At 33.8% G+C, this 21,135-nt stretch overlaps 3 protein-coding genes across 4 annotated transcripts; 2 read left to right on the top strand and 1 right to left on the bottom strand.

Annotated features, from left to right (window-relative positions):
• Positions 1–5,278: 5,278 nt before the first annotated feature.
• Positions 5,279–6,431, top strand: LOC110816889 (F-box/kelch-repeat protein At1g67480-like). Its single transcript, XM_088221197.1, has 2 exons — positions 5,279–5,339; positions 5,452–6,431. The coding sequence occupies exons 1-2, from the start codon at positions 5,330–5,332 to the stop codon at positions 6,288–6,290; spliced, it is 849 nt and encodes a 282-aa protein (XP_088077323.1). The 5' UTR covers positions 5,279–5,329; the 3' UTR covers positions 6,291–6,431.
• A 1,025-nt stretch (positions 6,432–7,456) lies between these two features.
• LOC110816946 (uncharacterized) lies at positions 7,457–12,135 on the top strand. The gene is made up of 2 exons (XM_022045328.2): positions 7,457–8,077; positions 11,681–12,135. The coding sequence occupies exons 1-2, from the start codon at positions 7,790–7,792 to the stop codon at positions 11,855–11,857; spliced, it is 465 nt and encodes a 154-aa protein (XP_021901020.1). The 5' UTR covers positions 7,457–7,789; the 3' UTR covers positions 11,858–12,135.
• A 1,873-nt stretch (positions 12,136–14,008) lies between these two features.
• Positions 14,009–19,882, bottom strand: LOC110810678 (lipoic acid synthase 1). 2 transcript variants are annotated; one of them, XM_088221196.1, is made up of 5 exons: positions 19,323–19,882; positions 18,595–18,806; positions 18,049–18,428; positions 16,876–16,983; positions 14,009–16,535 (listed from the first exon to the last, which is right to left on the bottom strand). In XM_088221196.1, the coding sequence occupies exons 1-4, from the start codon at positions 19,751–19,753 to the stop codon at positions 16,876–16,878; spliced, it is 1,131 nt and encodes a 376-aa protein (XP_088077322.1). In that variant the 5' UTR covers positions 19,754–19,882; the 3' UTR covers positions 14,009–16,535. The 2 variants fall into 2 exon arrangements, with proteins under 2 accessions (XP_088077322.1, XP_088077321.1); XM_088221195.1 differs by lacking the exon at positions 14,009–16,535 and adding an exon at positions 16,537–16,795.
• Positions 19,883–21,135: the final 1,253 nt, after the last annotated feature.

Raw genomic sequence — 21,135 nt, 5'->3', positions numbered from 1 at the left:
GTTAAATTTGACAGAAAGTCAGAATCATACACAATGGGGTGATGCATTGTAAAGGCCGTAGATGTGTGTGTGTGTGGGGGGGAATATCTAGATAATATTAGTAGCCAGGTACAGGGACAGAGTAATATGTAGCCATACATTATATTATATATATCTAACTTTATTTTATATCATGACTATGTCATTGAAAACGCAATAAAAAGACAAAACGTTTCATTATATATTCGGATTGACAATTGTGTGTTTGTATATCTGTAATCATCATGATCATACACATATATATATATATATGTCAACAAAAATGATTATATATATATACATATATACATACATATATGTATACATACGTAGTTCAGAGATATAGATCAAACTCTTATTTTTCACGTGAGAAAATTTACAAAGTAATAGTCTTCATCATCATTATTAGTGATTCTTACAGCATTTCTAAGTCATATCTCTTACTTTTATATATAACTAATGCATACACAACATATATATTATATAATTATCTCGACAGACGTATTTTTCTATAATAACTTTTCAGCATAAGTATGTGTATATATCATATTCAAACAAACGCATATATATATATAGAAGGAACCAGAATTAAATGGTCCGTCTAAGAAAATAATATTAAGGGGATATTCTGAGATGTTGGAATCAATATATACACATATAACATGTATATATATATATATATATATATGTACACGTACTTAAGTATACAGTGATTATATGGACCCGAATTCACATGTACCTGTTTGATGAAAAGGATTTGAACGAGTAATTTGAAATACATGCGACAAATTAATTCATTTGGGAATTGGACCAAGTATTAATTGGCCCATTACTCAGTATTTGTCCATTGCCTAGCTAACTAGGTTGGTCCAACAAATATATATATATATATATATATATGTATTTATTGGATTTTGACGTTACTATATTGAGTCACATCATTATTTTTATTGATATTTTTAAATTTATTTAATATTTTTCTTTATTACATAAAAAAAATTTATTGAAAATTATGACTCTTATTTATATGAAATAACATTTTATTGATATATACTAATTATATCAATATGACTATATATATTAAGATAAATATAACTATATTAATCGTAATAAAATATTAAAAATATATACGTAGATGGTAGGTTAAGTTCAAGAAAGATTTTGAAACACTAAATCGAAACCGGCCTCTTTTTTATTTGTTTTTGCTGGTCCAAACTTAATTTCGGATCTATATTTTATAAAATAATAACATCAACGTATTTAATCAGATTTAAACATTTCAATATAAAATCACATCCCTATAGGTAGGTTTTCTATTATTTTGCACATTATGTTTAAGATAAAACGGATGAAAATCCGTAATTAACAAAATATCATTTGAGCAATAATAGAAAGTAATAAACCCGAAACAAGTATGATATATATATATATAAATAATATTAATTATATAATTAATATAATATGATTGAAGAATCCTTTTTGGGCAAATAAAAATTTATTTTTGGACTCTTGGGGCCTATCCAAATTTTATATTTTCAAATGGTCCAAACATAGAGATTCAAGGGCTTATAAAAAATGTACATGTCTTACAATCTCTTATTACATTTTCAAACTTGCAAATACAATTTCATATATCAAATTCAATTGGGCCTTTTAAACCCAGATGAATTGACAGACCAAAAATTCATACCCTTCGGTTCATCTTCATTCATCATTTTCTTATCAACCCTAAATTTTACACACAAAAAAAAAAAAAAAAATTGAAGGTTTATTAAATTTAATATTTGAATTATTAACTATTTTACTTTAATCCTAAACCCTTTTAATTTTACTTTATAAAATGAAAGCATCATTTTTTTTTTTTACTAAAATCATTTTCATTAAGGTTGATTTTTAGTTGCTATAACTTCATAATTTTATTTTAAAAAATACACATTTTATGTCGTTTTTCTGCCAAAATTATTATAAATTATATAAAAAAAATTATGGGTTGAAATAATTTTATAAATTTGATAACTAAATTATAAAAAAATTCCCATAATATATAATTTTAAATTTGTGGATAATTCAATAACTAAAATTAAATTGTGTAGGAGCAAAATGAAAAAAGCTACCAATTTATATGCTCGTGGACTGGATTTAAACTGTAACAGCCCCTGAAATTTAAAATGGAATGTATATTAAAAATATCAAATGCGGAAACGAAGTCAAAAGTTCGATTAACATCCCTTACACTAAAACCAAAAACGTACTCACAATATAAAAGATCAAACTACCTAAAGGAGAAACTTGAAAGTAAAAGCTACAAATATGACTATGAAGTCTTTAGGCGTCCCCTTCGTCGTCCTCCTGCGGAACTGGCTCGGGAACAATGTCTTCCTGATCTGAAATGATTAAATAAGAAATGAGCTACACTAGCCCAGTAAAGACATCACGATATCTCACCGTCACGGAGGTAAAGGTGGGTAGAAAATACAAAAAGACCAATGGAGCATAATTTACAACAAAACCTTTTATCAATAATAAAACCTTTACCATTCACTTACCTCGGTGAAATTTATAAGACAATATACGAAAGCAATAATATCATCATCATTATGAAATCATATATAAACTGTATAACGTAATACTTATCAAGCTTTTCGTAATTCAATTGTTACACAATATATTTTCCTCATTTACCAGCCCACTAGTATCCATGGGGATCCATAGGGGTCCCGCTACCCGTTAACCCTTAACACTTGAAATCATATTCCAGGGCCGTCCCCATACCCCGTCCGGTATGGGCGCCAAAACTATAAACCTCATTACCCCGTCCGGTATGGGCGCCAAAACACATAAGATCTCCATACCCTGTCTGGTATGGGAGACCACAATCCCGGTAGGGTTCCCTACGGACCCGGTCCGTCCACCATCTCCCAGGATATCTAGTCAGGCTGACCACATTATACAATTACCCATTTACATAATCTATCATTCTCTTTTCCCTCAGTCAACATCATCAATCCATATACAAACAAGTAAAACAGTAAGTTATGCCAAACAGACAACACACAGCATCGACATCCCAATCATTCAATCCATAATCAATAAAACAGTACAATATACACACAAAACTATAAAATAAAAACATCAAACCTCATACTGCATTTAAAACTGTAAAACAGGCCAAATAACAGTTAACCAACAAACACACTAGATTCGGGCTCCATTAGCGACCTTAAGCAATTTCACACATTCGTTGATTCATGAAATACCGTTTTATCATTTATTGAACTTTAATACCGTGATAGGAGATAGGGTGAGGGGTCCTTACTCGTTTCCGGGTCCGAACACGGCTTCACAGTGCGCTTGCAGGCTGTCTCTAATTTTCATTGAATTTTTCCCGGAGAACTGAAACGCACTACTGGTACCTGCATGTGTTCCAAAAAAATCCCAAATTAGGCCCAGGGCCCCTTTCGGCCAATATCGCAACTCCGGCACGGCGGCTCCGCCGTGCTCCGGCAGCGGTTCGCCTCGGGTTGGCCGTTTTCGGCCGTTTCTGGCCGAATTCGGCCACACTCGCATTGGTTCCTGCGATAAAACAACCCTACAGCCCTTGGGGGGCCGAAAATTTACGAAAAACTGAAGCTTACCGGCGGCGGTGCTCTCGGGTGCGGCGGCTCTCCGGTGAAGTTCGTGTTTTGGTGATTCGGCTCCGATCAACCTATAGAGAAAAGAATGGTGATCACGGTGATATAAAAATTGCATTAAACTGAGGCCGGGAAGGGCCTCATCGGAGGCAAAAATCGAGGAGGGGCGCGGCGGCGCCGCTGGCTTTCGGTTGTGTTTTCCGGCCGTTTGGCCGGAATTTTGGCTCCAATTTGGCCACTGGGGAAATCAGCGTGGAAAAACGAGTCGGGGGTATGAAATTTACCTCGATCGACGGTCGGAAATCTCCCCGGTGCGGCGGCGGGTGGCGGCAGCCGGCTCTGGTTCGTCTTCTCCGGCAAGGGCAGGCGGCTAGGGTTTTGTGGTCTGGTGTGGGGGTTCTATTTATACCCTTTTGCTTTTTGATCTTAACCGTCCATTTTGATTTAATCTGGGCCGTCCGTTTTTGATTAAATCTGGGCTGTCCGTGTGCGCGATTGATCTGGACCGTCCGATCGCGCGCAAGCGGATCGCCAACGTGGTTCGTCCCGGATCGACGTGGTCTTGCCACGTGGCAGGTCCCGATTGGCCGGGACTGCTAACTGGGTCTGCTGACATGGCTGCTGACGTGGCCCCTTTTTTTTTTCTCTTCTTCTTCTTCAATTTCCCGAGCGCTACATAAACTATATGAAAAGCCCAATTTTGAATTAAATGAAAAATAATAATAATAATAATAATTTTAAAAAAAACATAAAAAGTAAAAAATTAGGGATTAAAGACCAAAAGAGTATATAATGTGCTTGAGCACAATGGACAAAGTTGGTCAAAGGTCAAATGCCCCTTTCCCTAGAGGGGAATCTAACCCTCTGGGGAATTATATATATATATATATATATATATTTATATTAAAATTTTAATAATATATTATGTATTTATACATTGACCATAATTTTTATAATGTACATTTTTTAAAATAGTAAATTCCAACTATAATTCAATAAAATAAAATTATATATTTTTTCTTTTTTTAAAAGAATCGCTAGTTAATCCTATAATATTATGATTGAATTTTTATTTTTACTACTTAAATTACACCCATGAAATTCAAGGAGGTATAGACAAGTTTCTTTTTTTTTTTAATTTAATAATTAACATTAAACAATTTAATGATTACCCATTGCAATAATCTCCAAAACCAAAGCTCTTTTGTCACAATTCACAAAGAAAAGACAAATATATAATTCTATATGTATAAACACATTTTAGGTATTCACCCCCACTAAGAAACATACAATTAAACTCTCTTAGATTTGTTCACCCAAAATTTTGAGCACTTATGCCTCATTAGTTTCACCAAATAATCAATCATTACTTATATATATATATATATATATATATATATATATATATATTCTTCTTTGCTTTAGCTTTCTCCGCAATTTCTACTCTATATCTTCCAACTTATGCCACACTAAGCAATTCCCCTCTTTACTCACACATTTTAATTCAATTACCCACTTTAATTCTTCATGGGTTCTGTTTCTCCTCATACTTCTCCTCAATCCTTGCTTGAGAATTCTTCAAACAATTTACGAATATATGTAGCTTTCTCTCGTAGAGATTCTTCATTGAGATCCAATGTATCTAATTGGATTGAATGCTACAATCCTTCAAATAATTTATGGCAAAAGGTAAGTGTTATTCCAGGATTAATTGATAATCATATGCTAAAGGGTTTCTCTATGGTTTCAATTAGTGATTCTATTTATATAATCGGTGGAAAGCTTGTTTTGAAAATTATAGGGAGTGATCCAGATAATACTATTACAACTGATGTGGACATGAAAGTGGTTTCTTGCGTGCTTCGTTATGATACAAAAAATGATGTTTGGTCCAAGTGTGCATCTTTACGTGTGCCACGTTTTGATTTTGCATGCACAGTGTGCAACAATAAAATTTATGTAGCTGGAGGACAATCTACATTGGGGAGTGCACGTGGAATTTCTTCAGCTGAAGTTTACGATCCAGCACTAGATGAATGGCAAACACTACCTAACATGAGTGCAATGAGATACAAATGTGTCGGGGTAACATGGCAAGAGAAAATTCATGTAGTTGGAGGGTTTGCTGAGAGAGATGATCCGAGATTAACACCATGGAACACAAAAGAAAGAAGCTCAGCTGAGGTATACGACTCGAGTAATTCCAAATGGGATCTAATGTTAGGAATGTGGCAATTAGATGTACCACCCAATCAAATAGTAGTCGTAGATGATAAACTCTTTAGCTCAGGAGATTGCTTAAATGCTTGGAAAGGTCATATTGAGGCATACGACGGCAAACTTAACATATGGAATGTGGTTGATGGCTCACAGTTACAAGCTTTAGCTTCACCCATTTCTAATATGTCACAAACTTATTGGCCTCCAACCCCACAATTACGACTCTACCTCACTATGGTTCCTATTGGAACCCACTTATATTTTTTGGCAGGCTACAAAAAGTCTGAGGATTATTATAAATCCACGTCAATTGTTCACATATTTGATACATCAGCAAATAAAGACGGATGGACCAGTTTGGAGCCAATAGAAGAGGAATGCGAAAAAGAACTATGTAGCCACTGTTGTGTGGTCAAATAAACTTAAAAAATATAATATAATGAGAATATATAAACATTATTAATTATTTTAATAATTTGAATGAATGAATCAACTAGGTATTAAAGAGTCTTATTACCCTTGAACTTCATCTTTCAACTATAAATCTTTACTTAGCATATATTTCATCCAATTTTCATTTTATTTTTTGTTTTTTCTTTTTCTTTTTCTAATGCATTGTAATATAAATGAAGACTTGAATAAAATATTATCTTTTCTGTTTTTTTTTTTCCCATTTGATTATGGTAATTTGGTAATTTTACTTTTTAATAATTTATTCCTATTATTTATTTTAATTAATTAAATTATCACTCCAATTATACTAAAATAAATATAAAATATTTATAAAACAATCTAAAATGCACGTAATCATAGCTCATGTCAGAGAAAAAAATATAATTACGTATTTAACACCTCTCTCCATCCACTGACGATTACCGTTAAGACCCCACCTGACACTAAACGGACAGTCCATCAAAGCCTGAGACGTTAATGATATAATTTGGAAGGCGTGTGCCAGAATGACAGTCCACTAAAATCTCACCACGTGGCTAATTTATATTCGTTCATGTTACGTTACACGTGTTCACAGTGGTCCATTGGCACGGGAGAGACGTGAGTAGTACGTGGGGACCACGTGCACCGCTCAGAATCCAGTATCCATGCAATCATTTCCCTTTTATAAAAAAAAACATAATATAACATTATAGTTTGATTAATTATATAATAAATTTTTAATTTATAAATTCTATTGATAAATTTAAATTTTTTATAAATTAATAAAAATATTTTTGTGAACTTTATTTTCTGGGAAATAGCCTTACAACTAAATAATATAAAAATTATTTTTTTAACATAAAATATAATTAAACCGAATATGTGATCAAGAGTTTACATAAATATATAATTCTAAAATTAATAACCGAATAAAAATAAGTTACATAAAAATATAATATACATAAAATTATTACTTATAATTATTACATTGGTTTTACTTTAATATATAAAAATAAATAATTTATTGTATAAATATTAATATTAAATATAAAATTATATAAAAAATAAGAAATTTAAACGTGTAAATTCATATACATAATATATGTATATATATATTGATTTCAAACCTTCAGAAACTCACAATCAAAAGGTTTGTTGAACCTCTGCCCCCCCCCCTCTCTCTCTCTCTCTCTGGCACGCGCGCAGAGCACCAAACTTCTTCTTTTTGGTAACAAACTTTCCATGAGAAATCCTTTTATGGAGCCATGTCCATCGTCCTCAGTCCTGCTATTTACATCAAGTTCTAGTCGCCATAAACAATATTAACCCCCAAATGATCACTTACTCTCTCTTTTCTTCTTCTTCTTGCTTCACCAGCTTTCTGTACACGCTAAGTTGCTAATGATCAGAGAAGAAAATATAGCTGAGTTGTCATATACATACGTACATATAATCAATTAGCTGTTGAAGCTAGGGTTTGATCAATGAGTGGTGAAGGGAACAGCTGGGCCACGGTGCCGCCACCACTGGTGGCTCCGCTGAACTTGGAGAAGGAAGACAACTGGAAGCATTTTGATAACTCGGTCAATGCGGTGTCGTTTGGATTCGTAGCCACCGCCATTCTCATTTCAATGTTCCTTGTTATGGCTATTTTCGAGAGGTTTCTCCGACCAAGATCCTTGCAGCCTTCCTCTGCTACTTCCACCTCCCGTTCCGATCTCGAGGCTCAAATTGTTGCGTTCAACTCCAAGCTCCATTCACCTTCCCACAAGGTACCTACTCTCTCTCTCTCTCGTTCTCGCTCTCTTTCTCTACGTATCTGTGTCTGTTTTATATCATAGGCATTTTCAGGCATGCGTGTTTATTTTTCTTCTGATTTTCCTCTGTTCTATGAGTGTGGCAGGGTTAAAAATGAACTATTAATTTTTAGTCTGCTGAGAAATTTTAAATTCTGGTGAAACATAGCAACTCTCTGTTTCTTCTTTCTTCTCCTCTTTTTTTAGTACAATTGCAGTGTTTTTGTTTTGTTTTTATCTTTCTGAAGACTTACATGCTGAGAAATTGTGAATTGAATGATGGAAATAGCTCTTTTACATTGCAGTGTTTTTTCTTTGGTCTTCTTCATCTGTGTTATCGTCTGCAATTGCGATGAGTGAGTTGCAGGCATGATTGTGACGGTTCCCTTTTACTTTTCTTTTTGTGTGTAATCATGGCTAATTTATGCATCTTTGACTCTTTTTTTCCTTTGTTTTTTCTTTTTAAGCGCTTCACATGACTCTTTCTGTTTCTAAATTTGTCATTTACAACAAATTGACATAATGATCAAGGCATTAATTATTACAAATTACTCTTTAATTTACTAAATACTCTATTTAATTCCAAAATCATTTCTAATAAATTTAATTACACATAAAAATACAATAATTAACTTAATACATTAGAAATTAATCATCTTACATTTTAATTTAATCCAGTGATTGTAATTATAGCTTTCTTCTTCTCGCTGAAACTCTGGTTTCCCTGCCAAATTTTTTGTTCTATTCCCAGAATTATTTGCTGGAATTGAACCTAGAAATAATTTAAGAAATACCCGCGATAATTAAATTAGTATTTTTTTTTTCATTTCTTTTCTGCCTACAAAATTTGAATTCACTTGTTCGTGAAGACAGTTCAAAATGGTAATGATAATCCAGATATGGTGGTGGCAGATTTGGTTGATACTAGTGACAATTAGGCTTAAGTTTATTAAATAACGGTAGCTTAATTTGTGGAGAGAGGTCATATTTCATTAATTTAATAATTCAATTTAGCTCAAGGAGGGATTGCTTCGTGCTATGAATGCAGCAGCTTCTATAGTGGGCTGCACTATGCAATCCTACATTATCATATTAGCCTAAAATATTATATTGTTACGGCGCCCTAACGCAACCTGACTTCATTACTAAAATTTTTAGTGTCCCAATGCAGTTGAAGCCTAATTTCAGTGTTTTCTTACTACTAATCTTCATAAGTTTTGCAGTTATTTTGTCTGATTATGAATAGGATGGTCCACTGTTAGTGAACTTACAAGATTAGTTTTAAGCACCAGTTTGTTTAGTTTCTTGAAAATAAGTTGAATTGAGGAGAAAAATAATTGTCTAAAATTGGAAGATACTATAACTATCCTACCGATATATAAATATATATATATATACTTGTGTGTGTGTTTCTGATGCAATTTCTTGCCATTCTTCATGAACTATGCTGTCATTTATTTGGTTATACATATTTTTCAAACTTAAAGCAATTTACCAATGCTTAAAAATGCCTTTAATATGGATATTCCACTCATGGCAGCCTATCATAGATGATGCTTTTCTGTGACGTTCCTCAGATTTTTCCTTTTTTGTTTTTTTGTGTGTTTGCAATTGTTAATAAGAAACAGTTTTGTGATTGTGGATGAAACCTTTTCTACACAGTTTTTGGATACTCTCCTCTGAGTCCTCTCTGATGCCTACTCCGGTTAGGGAAAATATGGGTTCCTATATTTGTCATCATCATGTGAACTTTGTCTCAACTTCTAATAAATGTCGAATTGTACTCGCCAAAAACCACTGGCTTTTAAGGTTTAGGCTAATTGGTAGTGACCCTTCACAGAACTTTCTAAAGCAGAATCCAACCGTTGCCAAAAGCAATGTTGTTACTGTTGTCGTCTAGGAAATTTCTTACATTGACTGACAACTATGAGGTTTGCTATTGACAACTATGAGTTATCCTCCTGTTGTATAATTTAGTAGCTCAACACTATCAAGCAAAAAAACAGAATGAAAAATATTATGAAGGTTAATTCCATGTATGATCTTGCAGCGTATAGAGAAACATAATATATAAAGCATATACATGCTTAGATTGGTTGATCAAGGTGTTACAAAACATATATGCTTAGATTGTGAGTGAAACATTATTGAACTATGGGATTTTTATATTTGGCATCGATTCAAAATCTTTAAAAATTATTATTGGTTTGACGATGATGGCCTTGTGCCATCTAAAGGTTTGTCCTATGCCATTAACTGTTATCCAAACATGTCTAGACACAATGGTCGAGCCTGCTTTAATTGTTGCTAGGTTGCCCTTTACTTAATATAGAGCAACACCATCACCTGATGTGTTTTCTTGTTAATATGCTCTTGGTTTTGCATTTCTCGATATCTTCCTTTCTCTAGCTTTCACAGGGCAGAGCTTCTTCCTATGTTTCTCAACTAATTAATTATATAGTCCATTTATTATTTATTTATTCCTAGAAGTCCTTGATTTATGGGAAGAGGTTTGACATTCAGCAGGCACATGTAATTTTAATGGGTTTAAATACTTTAGTAGTTAGGATTTTTTTTATTGTTCATGATCTGCAATAACTTGTCTCCTAGCTAATATTATATAAATCTTAAGAAACACTAATAAGTGTTTTATTTTTTCTGAAAATTCATATGTCTCATTAATTAGATGACACTTATTAATAATAATACAATCTACTAATAGTGATACACACAATACTATCTTTTATTAAGAACACATAAGATGCACAATTCATAACTCAAATCTGCATCCTCATAAAAATTAGCAAAAGTAACTACTATCTACCTAAAGAATAACTAGTTAAGAGTGAATGGTATTTTGCATTGTATGATTTAGTGATGAAAATCAGAAAAACCAATCATTTACTTCAATATCAAGTTTGAAGTTCAAATATTTGGGAGTAGGACCCAAAAATTATAAATTAGTTATCCTTCATCGGAAATAAAATATCTAGATTCATTATGTAAAAACTAATGCCAATATACTGTCATCCCCAGAAAAATTACTGATTAAATCAATCATATAATTAATAGTTTGCTTTTTGTTTGTGGGTTCTCTCTCTCTCTCACCTCCATGGTTGTTTGTCTTTCTTCATTGTAACATCTAATGTCTATCATACAAACTGCGTATTCACGAAACTTTTCACCATTCACCACCAATTCTTCACTTGACTCTAGTGAGAGTTAAAATGGCTTTCACACAGCCAATAACTGCAAACATATGTTTTACATAAAATTCTATAATGCCTATGAAGTACCTTGTTTCTCCAAGTTCCAAGCATTGAATCAAAAAAAATAAAAATCTGTCTGTTGATTTCGAATTTGATCCGACAGTTATGAACTTGGGAATTGCATACAGCATTTCAGAGATGCCATATTAGCACGGATTTATTGAAATGCACTATTTTCACTCCTTTTGTTTACCTTTATACTTCTCTGATCTTTGTCAGTAACTCATTCCATAAATGGTGTAGCAACAGTGAAGATATAAACATTGATATCCATTTAATTCTATGGGTTGATTTTTATTTGAGGTTGCAGATGACAATATATTCTAAAGAGGTATCAGTACTAATGCCTGGGGAGGAGATGCCAACCTTCATTGCACACCCTGCACCTGCACCATGTCCTCCAGAGCACATCTTAAAACCTCCCCATCACCAGAAAAACCCTTCTGATCTTCATTTCTCATCTTCAAGCTCTGTGATCACAAGCTAGAAGGTAACTTAATTTGACTTGAAAATACTTGAGCAGCCAATCACAAGGTGTCTTGGGCTTTGATTTTCACCGAGTTTTTTAGTGATTGTGTGATGCATGCATGTCATCAATCAACCTAGGATGCCATGTCAATAATGTGGAGGCCATATGGTTATGTCCGTGTCCGTGTCCATATTTGTATATTTTTGGATTTTATGAAAATTCCATGTTTTTGCTGTGCTTGTGCTGCCATGAAAACATTATTGCTAGAAGAACAGAGCTCTAGCACTTCTTCTCCATTTCTTGCAGTGTCATGATTCTTCTTCAATATTGGCGGGGAATCAAAACATCACTCGCACATATATATACATACACATGCCCGGATGCCCAGTTATCCTAAAATCTTAACACCCATGAACAAATATAAACAAGTCCATGTTGGTATATGGTAAAACAAATATATCTCACACACATGCATAGACATATGAAAACATTCATGGTAATATAATTAATTAGATGACTAACTAACCTAAAATCTATCTCAACTTAAGAAGAAATTACTCAATATTTTGTTTATGGATATGGAATAAGACATGTATAAACAATGCATATATTTAGATTTTATGAAAAATGCCATACTTTATCTGTGCCTGTGCTTCCATGGAAACATGATGGCAGAATGTATTTCACATACACATTTATTTCTTGCACTGTTGTAATTCTTCTTACCATGGGTGTGAATTAAAAAAACAGTGTTTCACATCCACATATATACCGCCGTATATATGAACATGCACAATAAAATAATAAATCAGGTGACCAAACACGTCTATAATTGTATATTTTTGGATTTAATAAAACTGCCATGCCTTGGACTGTACTTGTGCTTCCATGAGAACATTATTGCGAGAAGAACAGAGGTCTAGCACCTCTGGTCAATTTCTTATACTCTCATGATTCTTCCACATGGGTTTGAATTAAACCAATACTTACACAAATACATACAGACATATATATATATATATATGCACATGTACTACAGGATAATTTGATAGTGTTATTTATCCTATAATCATTTATACCACCGAAATGGCTCAATTTGTTTTTTAAGATTAATTAATTAAACTTGGAAGTTGGAGACAAAAGGTTATAACTTGTGCAGAGACCAATATGGATTCAAAAATTCAGAAGTAATACACAGAGACGGGACTGTCTATCACAAACATCTTAAAATGGTAACTCTTTGAGATATACACATGTATATATATATATATATCATTATAAAACTTTACTACATACACTTAATAAGAATACCAAGTTCAGTTTTCTAATTAGGAAGATAGGACGTTTTGTTTTAACAGAACAGATGAATATTTTACATGAGTTACTTACATAGCTTTACTTTTAACATTTTGGTTCTAAAATATTTTACAAGAATATGTTTTTGTTTGTACTAGTTAGAAATTATGTTTTTACTTGTATTATTATTTATATTCATGCATCAATAATGATGAATTATAAATTTTTATTAAAAAATTTATAATTCATCATTATTGATGCATGAATATACATTATAATACAAGTAAAAACATAATTTCTAAACTTAAATGATTAATTTTATTAATAATTTTATTATTCAAGATAATTACGATTTGACCACAGTTATAAAAAGTCATTTATATAATAAAGATGATTTATTAAATTAGTTTAAACATATTTGTCCTAGTGAAACTAAAACTTGTGGTACTGTTGAAATCGTGCAGTGAGCAGTTGGCGTGCACACTAATCACGAGGAGCGGAAAAGGAAAGGAAGTCTGACTAACCTCCTGCCTCCATCCTCCATTCCTATAAAGAAAAGACACGACAGGATGTTGCTTTTATGACGGTCGGTCACTTCTCTTTTCTCATCCCTATACTTACATTGCATACCCCACATATATTTACATGTATATAAATACATACACATATTGGAAACTCTAATTAGTTCTCCAATAAATTTTCATATACTTGGTTTAGGCTTTAAGCCCGACCCATAATTTAAAAACGTATAACCTACGTTTCCTTAAATAACTCTTTAATGTGATTAAAAAATCATCGTATACACATATATGTCAAGAACCCACGTCATATATATGTATATATACATATATATTAAGAACCCACAAAAAGAAATGAAAGAAATAGTAACTCTACTCTACATTTACATTGCAATTTACAAGAAGCTTTCTTCAAAGTCTAGATATGAAAACGAAGCATTCAACAAATACATCATGTTTGTTTGACAATGAGATAACGCGTTGACTAAATTTTCATAGAAAAATGAAGCATTCCAAAGACACAAGAGGGTTTTCAAGAGACTCAGTTGGATGCTCTAAAACGCCGTCGTTTTCTTTTGTCTCCTCCTTCCTCAACCTACTACCACTCCCCACTCCGTCGTCTTTCTCCTTCTCCACTCCTTCTGCAACTCTCTCAACCTTTCCAACACCCTTCGACGGACTCCTCGTAATCCTACCACTCCCCACTCCTCCCCCTGTCCTCGTCGCCGGAGATCTCGACCGCCTAACCGTCGTTTCGCCGGAATCTGGCCGAGCTAATGGGGAACCCACATTCTGATTCCTGTTTCCTACCTTGCTCGGCAAGTTTCTCCCGCGGACCGGTCTTGGTCCACCAACCCTTTTCTCTGGAGCCTTTCCGGCTCTTCTCGCCGGAGATTTAGGAGCCGTATTTCCCCTCACTCTTCCGTGGAGCTCGCCGCCCGTGTACGGACGCTTCCTGGGTACCTTAGCAGGAGATCTGTTGTTGTGTCGTTTCATTTTGCTCATCGCTTCATCTTCTCTCTTCTCCGTGACTGTTGTTGCCGTTGTCGTGGTCGTCGCCGTCGAGTAACTTTCGGTGACGCTGCAAATCTCCGAGACTTGAGAAAGCTCAGGGGTTTTGTCTTCATCCTCGTTTTTCTTGAGGGATTTGCATTCTTGATTCGTTATCGCCGGGATTGAGGTGGCCTTGGGGAGTGGTTTTTGGATTGGTGTTTCAGAGAGTACCAGTACTTCCTTCACCGTTTCTTCTTCAAATGAAGGCGGTGGACCTCTGTTAATGGCGGCTGGTTTGGATGGAGAAAGAGTAGGGTGTTGTGGATCTGAAAGAGATGGGTCTCTTTGGGTGCTAATGCAGCAACCCATCTGCAAGTGCAACGGATTATAATCAACGAAAGAAGAATCAAACGGCTAAAGGAAGCAAAAGAGAAGAAAAGCTAAAGGAAGCAAGAAAAACTGGTAGAGCTTTAGAAGCCGCAGCCATGACTGGCTAGGTGATGCACAAGAATGTTGGGGGGAGGATTAAGGTATTTAATGAAGATGGGTAGATGAGAAAATAATTGGAGAGTGAGAGACACAGATAGGATGAGGGATTGAGTGAACTGTCTACTCCATTAACCTCTAAAACAAAAAAAGATTAAAAACAGAGAAATGAGGAAGATGATGGGTTTGATTATATTGTGAAGCTTTACAGGGTGAGAGAGAGAGAGAGAGAGAGAGAGACGAGGGCATTTGTTTATTCAGAAGACACTTGAGAAGGACAACTACACTGTTTTTTCTTTTTTAAGGACGACTCTCTCGTATATTTACTCATTCACCCCTAAAATGTAACATATATGTAATTAATTAAATTACAATTAGTGGTAATCAAACCTCATAATGTTTTTTTTTTAATATTGCTTAAATTTGAACTCATAATTATGAGCTTAAAACAAAAGATGTTGGGGAGTACTAATTCTCTAATATAAGTCACAAGTGACTATTACTTCTAAACAATGCATTAATATAATTACTTCAATACTCAGTATTTTAAATAATATAGGTATTAAAATTATTCAGTGAGAACGTAAAATTTATCACTTTATAAATATATTTCCTTTCCTTCTCCTTCTCCACGTTCTAGAATCCATTAAATTTAATTTGAAACCCTTTTTCCCCATAAAAATAATCAATCCACAAAGAATTACATTGTTTGAATTTGCACAAACTAATCCGTCAAAATGTACTTTATTTAAAAACAAAAAAAGTAATAAAGGTCTCAAGTGTGTTTTATGCAAAAAGTTGATCCATGGTGCTCGAAGTTTCTTGTTGGGGGAGAAGCCTAGGCCTCTAGACAAATAATTTACATACACTGTTTGTAACATCTCTTCTTTTGAGGATTTGAATGGACCCATTCTCGCATGCTTCTGTTACTTAATAACTCTAGATTTCTTAGAAGAAGAATCTTGCTCAATTTCACATATGTCCCATCTATGGGAACTTTTATTAGACCAAGTTAACTGAAGTTTTTACTTTCACTACCCATGAATTAACTCTACACAATTTGCAATCTATCGTAACTTTAAATTTTTACTTTTACTACCAAGTTACTGCTACATTGTATAGGCAATACGCAGCCTGTGGAACCAATAGCATCAACCCGGAAGGAAAAACCATTTGAATGATTACCATTTCTCTAGTTATCCACCAGAAGGAAAGAAAGAACATACAACTATGAATTTGATAAGCTAGGGACAGTAACATAAATAGCTATTCAATCAGGTTAAACAAAATTTACCACTACAATATAGAAAAGAGAACAGTAAGTTTACCGTACCAATTAGATTATGGCAGCATCCGACAGTTTGTACCAGTTAAACTGCACACACATCTTATTCTGGAAAAAACTGCGGTAAACATGCATAGATCATGCCTCTGAAATGTTGCAAAATAATTTTGAAGATTCAAATGTAACACCAGCAAACAAAAAATAGTAATTACAGATATACAATGGAACCAGCTACAAATTGAACAATACAATTGGTTCCAAAGTGCAACAGGCTGACGTGGTTGATCCCTAAAGTTGAAATTTTCATTCTCTTCTAAATTTAATCGTTAACGGCAAACATGAGCTGAGCTCATTGAGATTGTTGTTGGCAGATTATCGCTTGAACAATAAGAAAAGTAAAAGTATTAAGGAGACCATGTGGAATAAACAATGAAAGAGATTTTAAAAGTGATAGGAACCTATGAAGAAGATGCAGCCCGATCTGATTCTATCATGGACTTGATGTAGAATTCGCCTGCCTTGTATGATGACCTGACCATTGGACCAGATGCAACATACCGAAATCCCTGTCCCATTCAAAGTTAAAATTTTGGATTATACACAAGTGATTAACAGATGACACTGATCCATCACAGAAAAAATCATGGAAACCAATTAACAAAATTTAATTGTAAGAGATGGTATCAACACATATTCATTATTTGCTCATCAGTTATACTGATCTGATGTAACTCGGAACTTCTCACTTATCTATTACAAACCAACTCTAGTGGAGTTGGTTCATGTCCTCCACTTCACTCAAAGGCTGAGGGTTTAAGGGCTATTGCAAGCAGCTTTCCATGAACAGAGTGAAAAATAGAAAGAAACTCCTCACTTACTTTTGAATAGTTAATGCGCAAATATAAGAACCATTTAGTTAACAAAGTAAGACAAGATCTACCAATGAACTAACAAGATTTGTACAAAGTTCTAACTCATATTCTTTTTTGTTTTTTCTTCCAATCTAGTTTACTCATTTTTAAACAAAAAATAATAATCTAGGGGATAATCACAGTCAAAGTTTGCGTGCCCTATAAATAAATAGCAATGTTTCAGAGTAAAACTTAGAAGAAGTCAAACTAATAACATACAATCAACCAACCAAAAGTCAGCCAAAGATGATATCACAAACCAAACCAACTAAGCTTAACATAAAAAACTCTTAAAATTAAATAGAAAGACAATGAAAAAGCATTATCATCCTCACAGGGTTTTTCTTTTTGAAATAATCATCTTCACATCGTTATGAAACACGATTTCTCAAATAACATATATGCTATCTAGTGAGCCACCAAGATGCCGCAAACTTTACATTTTATCTTCAACATCTAACACTTTAAATTTGCACCTCTGACCAACTCTTCCCTTTTGCACAAAAAAAGAAAGAGAAGGTGATAATATTAAAGTTATCTCGCAGGCCTTCATCCATTTCACAGTTTGCTTCTTATCCCACAGTAATCTAAATATTTCCTAATACATAGACAAGTCATGTTGTAACTACAAAAAAAATAGACATGATGACACATGCATGAAAAAAGAAAAAAGTCAGGTCCCTGCAATTAGAGTTTTTAGAATACAGGGTTAAAATGTACCATTTCCATGCCAAGTGCTCGATACTTCTCAAAAGCCTCAGGCGTAATATATTCAGACACTGGCATGTGACGCTTTGATGGTCTCATGTACTGTCCAAATGTCATGACATCAACACCTGCAGCTCTCACTTTTTCCATGGTCTTGACAACTTGATCAGGTGTTTCTCCACATCCTAGCATTATCGAAGTCTTGGTTAGTGTCCCTGCTGGAGCAGAGTCCTTGGCCATCATTAAAACATCCAATGATTGCTTAAAGTTAGCACGGTGATCACGTACAACCCTTTGAAGCTCCTCAACAGTTTCAATGTTGTGAGCAAGGACATCTAGACCTGATTTGGCAACTTTCTCAACACATCCAGCATCTCCTCGAAAATCAGGAACTATACAATCAATAAAGAGCAGACAAGAGAAATTAAAACAGACGAAGCGGGGGTAGCATTTACTAGTTTTAGAATGTAATCATCTCATGTAAGTACCATACTCCTTGTATATCTTATTTCACGGGAGGCTGGAACTCTTTAGAATAACATAACAAATAATTCATACCCAAGGCTTCTATCAACATCTTTGGCTTCAATGCCTTCAACTTCTGAACAGTCTCAGCAAAATGCCCACTTCCTTGATCAGCTAAATCATCTCTATCAACACTGGTAATCACGATGTAATCCAAACCCCACGATGCAATGGCTTCAGCCACATTGGAGGGCTCATCTGGGTCAGGTGGTGGAGGAGTGCGCGATGTCTTCACATTACAAAATCTAACATTAAAAACAATCAACACCAATTAATAAGCTCAACTCATTTCAATCTCAATAAGTTTAACAGTGTATAAACCATGAGTGCAAGAACTAACCACATAGCAAAAACTAAACCATAAAACCAAGTTAGTAAGAAATTCCACACCATAGTTATCTAGCCTCTCCATATTAACATTTCTATATTTCTTAACTGGTTAGTTCAGGGAACACAGAGAGAACGAGACACCGAGAGAAACTAGAAAATTGAGAGCCATTGTTGATCATCCACAACCAAGTGAACCTCTTAAGCCATTAGAACAGCAGTGGATAAAAATCCTTAAGTTCATACCAGGTTCTAGAATAACCCGCATTTCATTTCCATTAAATCTCATCGATAAACATAAAGCAATAAAACTACAAGCTTGGACTCTTACGCCATATCCTCTCAGAGACTTCAACAACGAACAACCACATAATACACACTCACATATACAAACATATTGGACGAGAGAGAGAGAAAGAAAGAGAGAGAGGTACCGGCAGCCTCGGGTGCAAGTATCACCCAAAATCATGATAGTGGCGGTGGCAGTCCCCGTCTCGCCACCGGACCAGCACTCGCCGAGGTTAGGGCACCTAGCCTCCTCACACACGGTATGAAGCTTGAGCTCCCTTAGCTTCTTCTTGATCTGGACGTACTTTTCACCGCCGGGAACAGACTCTTTCATCCATTTAGGTTTGGGACGGGGATTTTTCTTGGTTCCAACTTCCACGGAGTACTTCTCATCGTCCTTCAAACCGATGAAGTCCGTGAGCGATGGCGATTCGGCGGCAAGGCGAGCACGCAGACCGGCTAGGTTTTGTGGATAATTGGAATTGATGGATTCAATTGAGGAAGACGAGGAGAATAACCTAGAGGCTTTGTTTAAGGGTTTGATGAATTGAGAAAATGACGTCAAGCGGAATTTCATTGTTGTTTCGTCCGCTTCCCTGATTCACCCTCTGAATAGGAATCAGAGAGAGGGAAGATGGAGATGAGGGAAGTCAGGTCAGTGTTTGGTTGGCGATGGCCGGTGATGATCAGCTTCAGATTTTTCCTCTTCGTCGTCTTCTTTGAAGTTAATGGGTCTTTATCTCTTGGGCCCAAAAGCCCATCGGCAAAGCAATTGGGCCGATATTTCTGAAATATTTTTTTAAAAAAAGAATCTCTATAATTCTCCAATAAGATTCCATTTTAGCCCCTAACTTATTGATAATTTACCATTAAGTCCTTGATATTTTTCATTATTATTCCCTTCTTACATTTATAAAATTATTATTAATACGTGTTTTAAGCCGAAAACAACAAATGAAAAATATTTATTATCTTACAATTGTCATTCGAATTATAAAAATAATTATAATTTAAATAACAATATTAACAATTAATAAACTTAATAAAAATAATTAATTTACTTTATTCGTAGGATACACGCAATAATAATATATATAATAAAAAATAAATTTATAGTAATTGTCTCTATTTTTTTATTACTATTTTTATTTCAAAATTAGTAGTGATAATTATTATTATTATCATTATTATTAATTAATTAATAATATTTAAAAAGAGAAATAAAAGATAAAGAAAAAATGATGCAACGGTAATGAATATCGATTACGTGTTGTACATGGATATAATGGATAAAGAATTACGTAATTGATTAAAACATGATTAAGTGGAATTCATTTTTTGCCTTTTTATATTACGACTAATTCTACACATTATAAATTTATGATTATCCAAAAGTCAAATAATATAGTTCACAGTCTTAATAGTATTAGATCTTCTAATATTATTAGCCTAATAATTTTTAAATATTAAATTATTAATTTTTTAAAAAAATTAAATTTAAAATAATTAGTTAAAGAGCAATTTAATTTTTTTTTATATAAATTCAAATAAAATATATTTTGTAATTCAAATTGAAAGTATTATAATTACAAATGGGCACACATGGGTAAATCCTTTATTGTAAGTACTCTTAAATTCGTACCTTGAATCAAACTACCCACTTTCATCGTTATCAAAATTAATTGATGACTTGACTCAAACATGCTCTTACTTTACTATTTCTTGTCATTTTTTAAATAAATAAAAAAAAGAATCTCTTTATATTTTTAGGAAAATAATGGGTGGAATGGAAATTTTTTAAAATTAAAGAAAGCTCATTCATGACTAATAGAGTAACGGCCCCGAAAATTTAAATGAAATATATGTATTAAAAATATTAAATACGGAAGCGTAATAAAAATTTTGATTAACATCTCTTACACAATAACTAAAACGTACTCAAAATATAAAGGAACAAAC

Source organism: Carica papaya, chromosome 5 (assembly GCF_054855325.1).
Source record: "Carica papaya isolate Zhongbai chromosome 5, ASM5485532v1, whole genome shotgun sequence".
NCBI lineage: Eukaryota > Viridiplantae > Streptophyta > Magnoliopsida > Brassicales > Caricaceae > Carica > Carica papaya.
The sequence above is the reverse complement of the archived record's forward strand: the minus strand, read 5'-3'. Positions and strand labels throughout refer to the sequence as shown.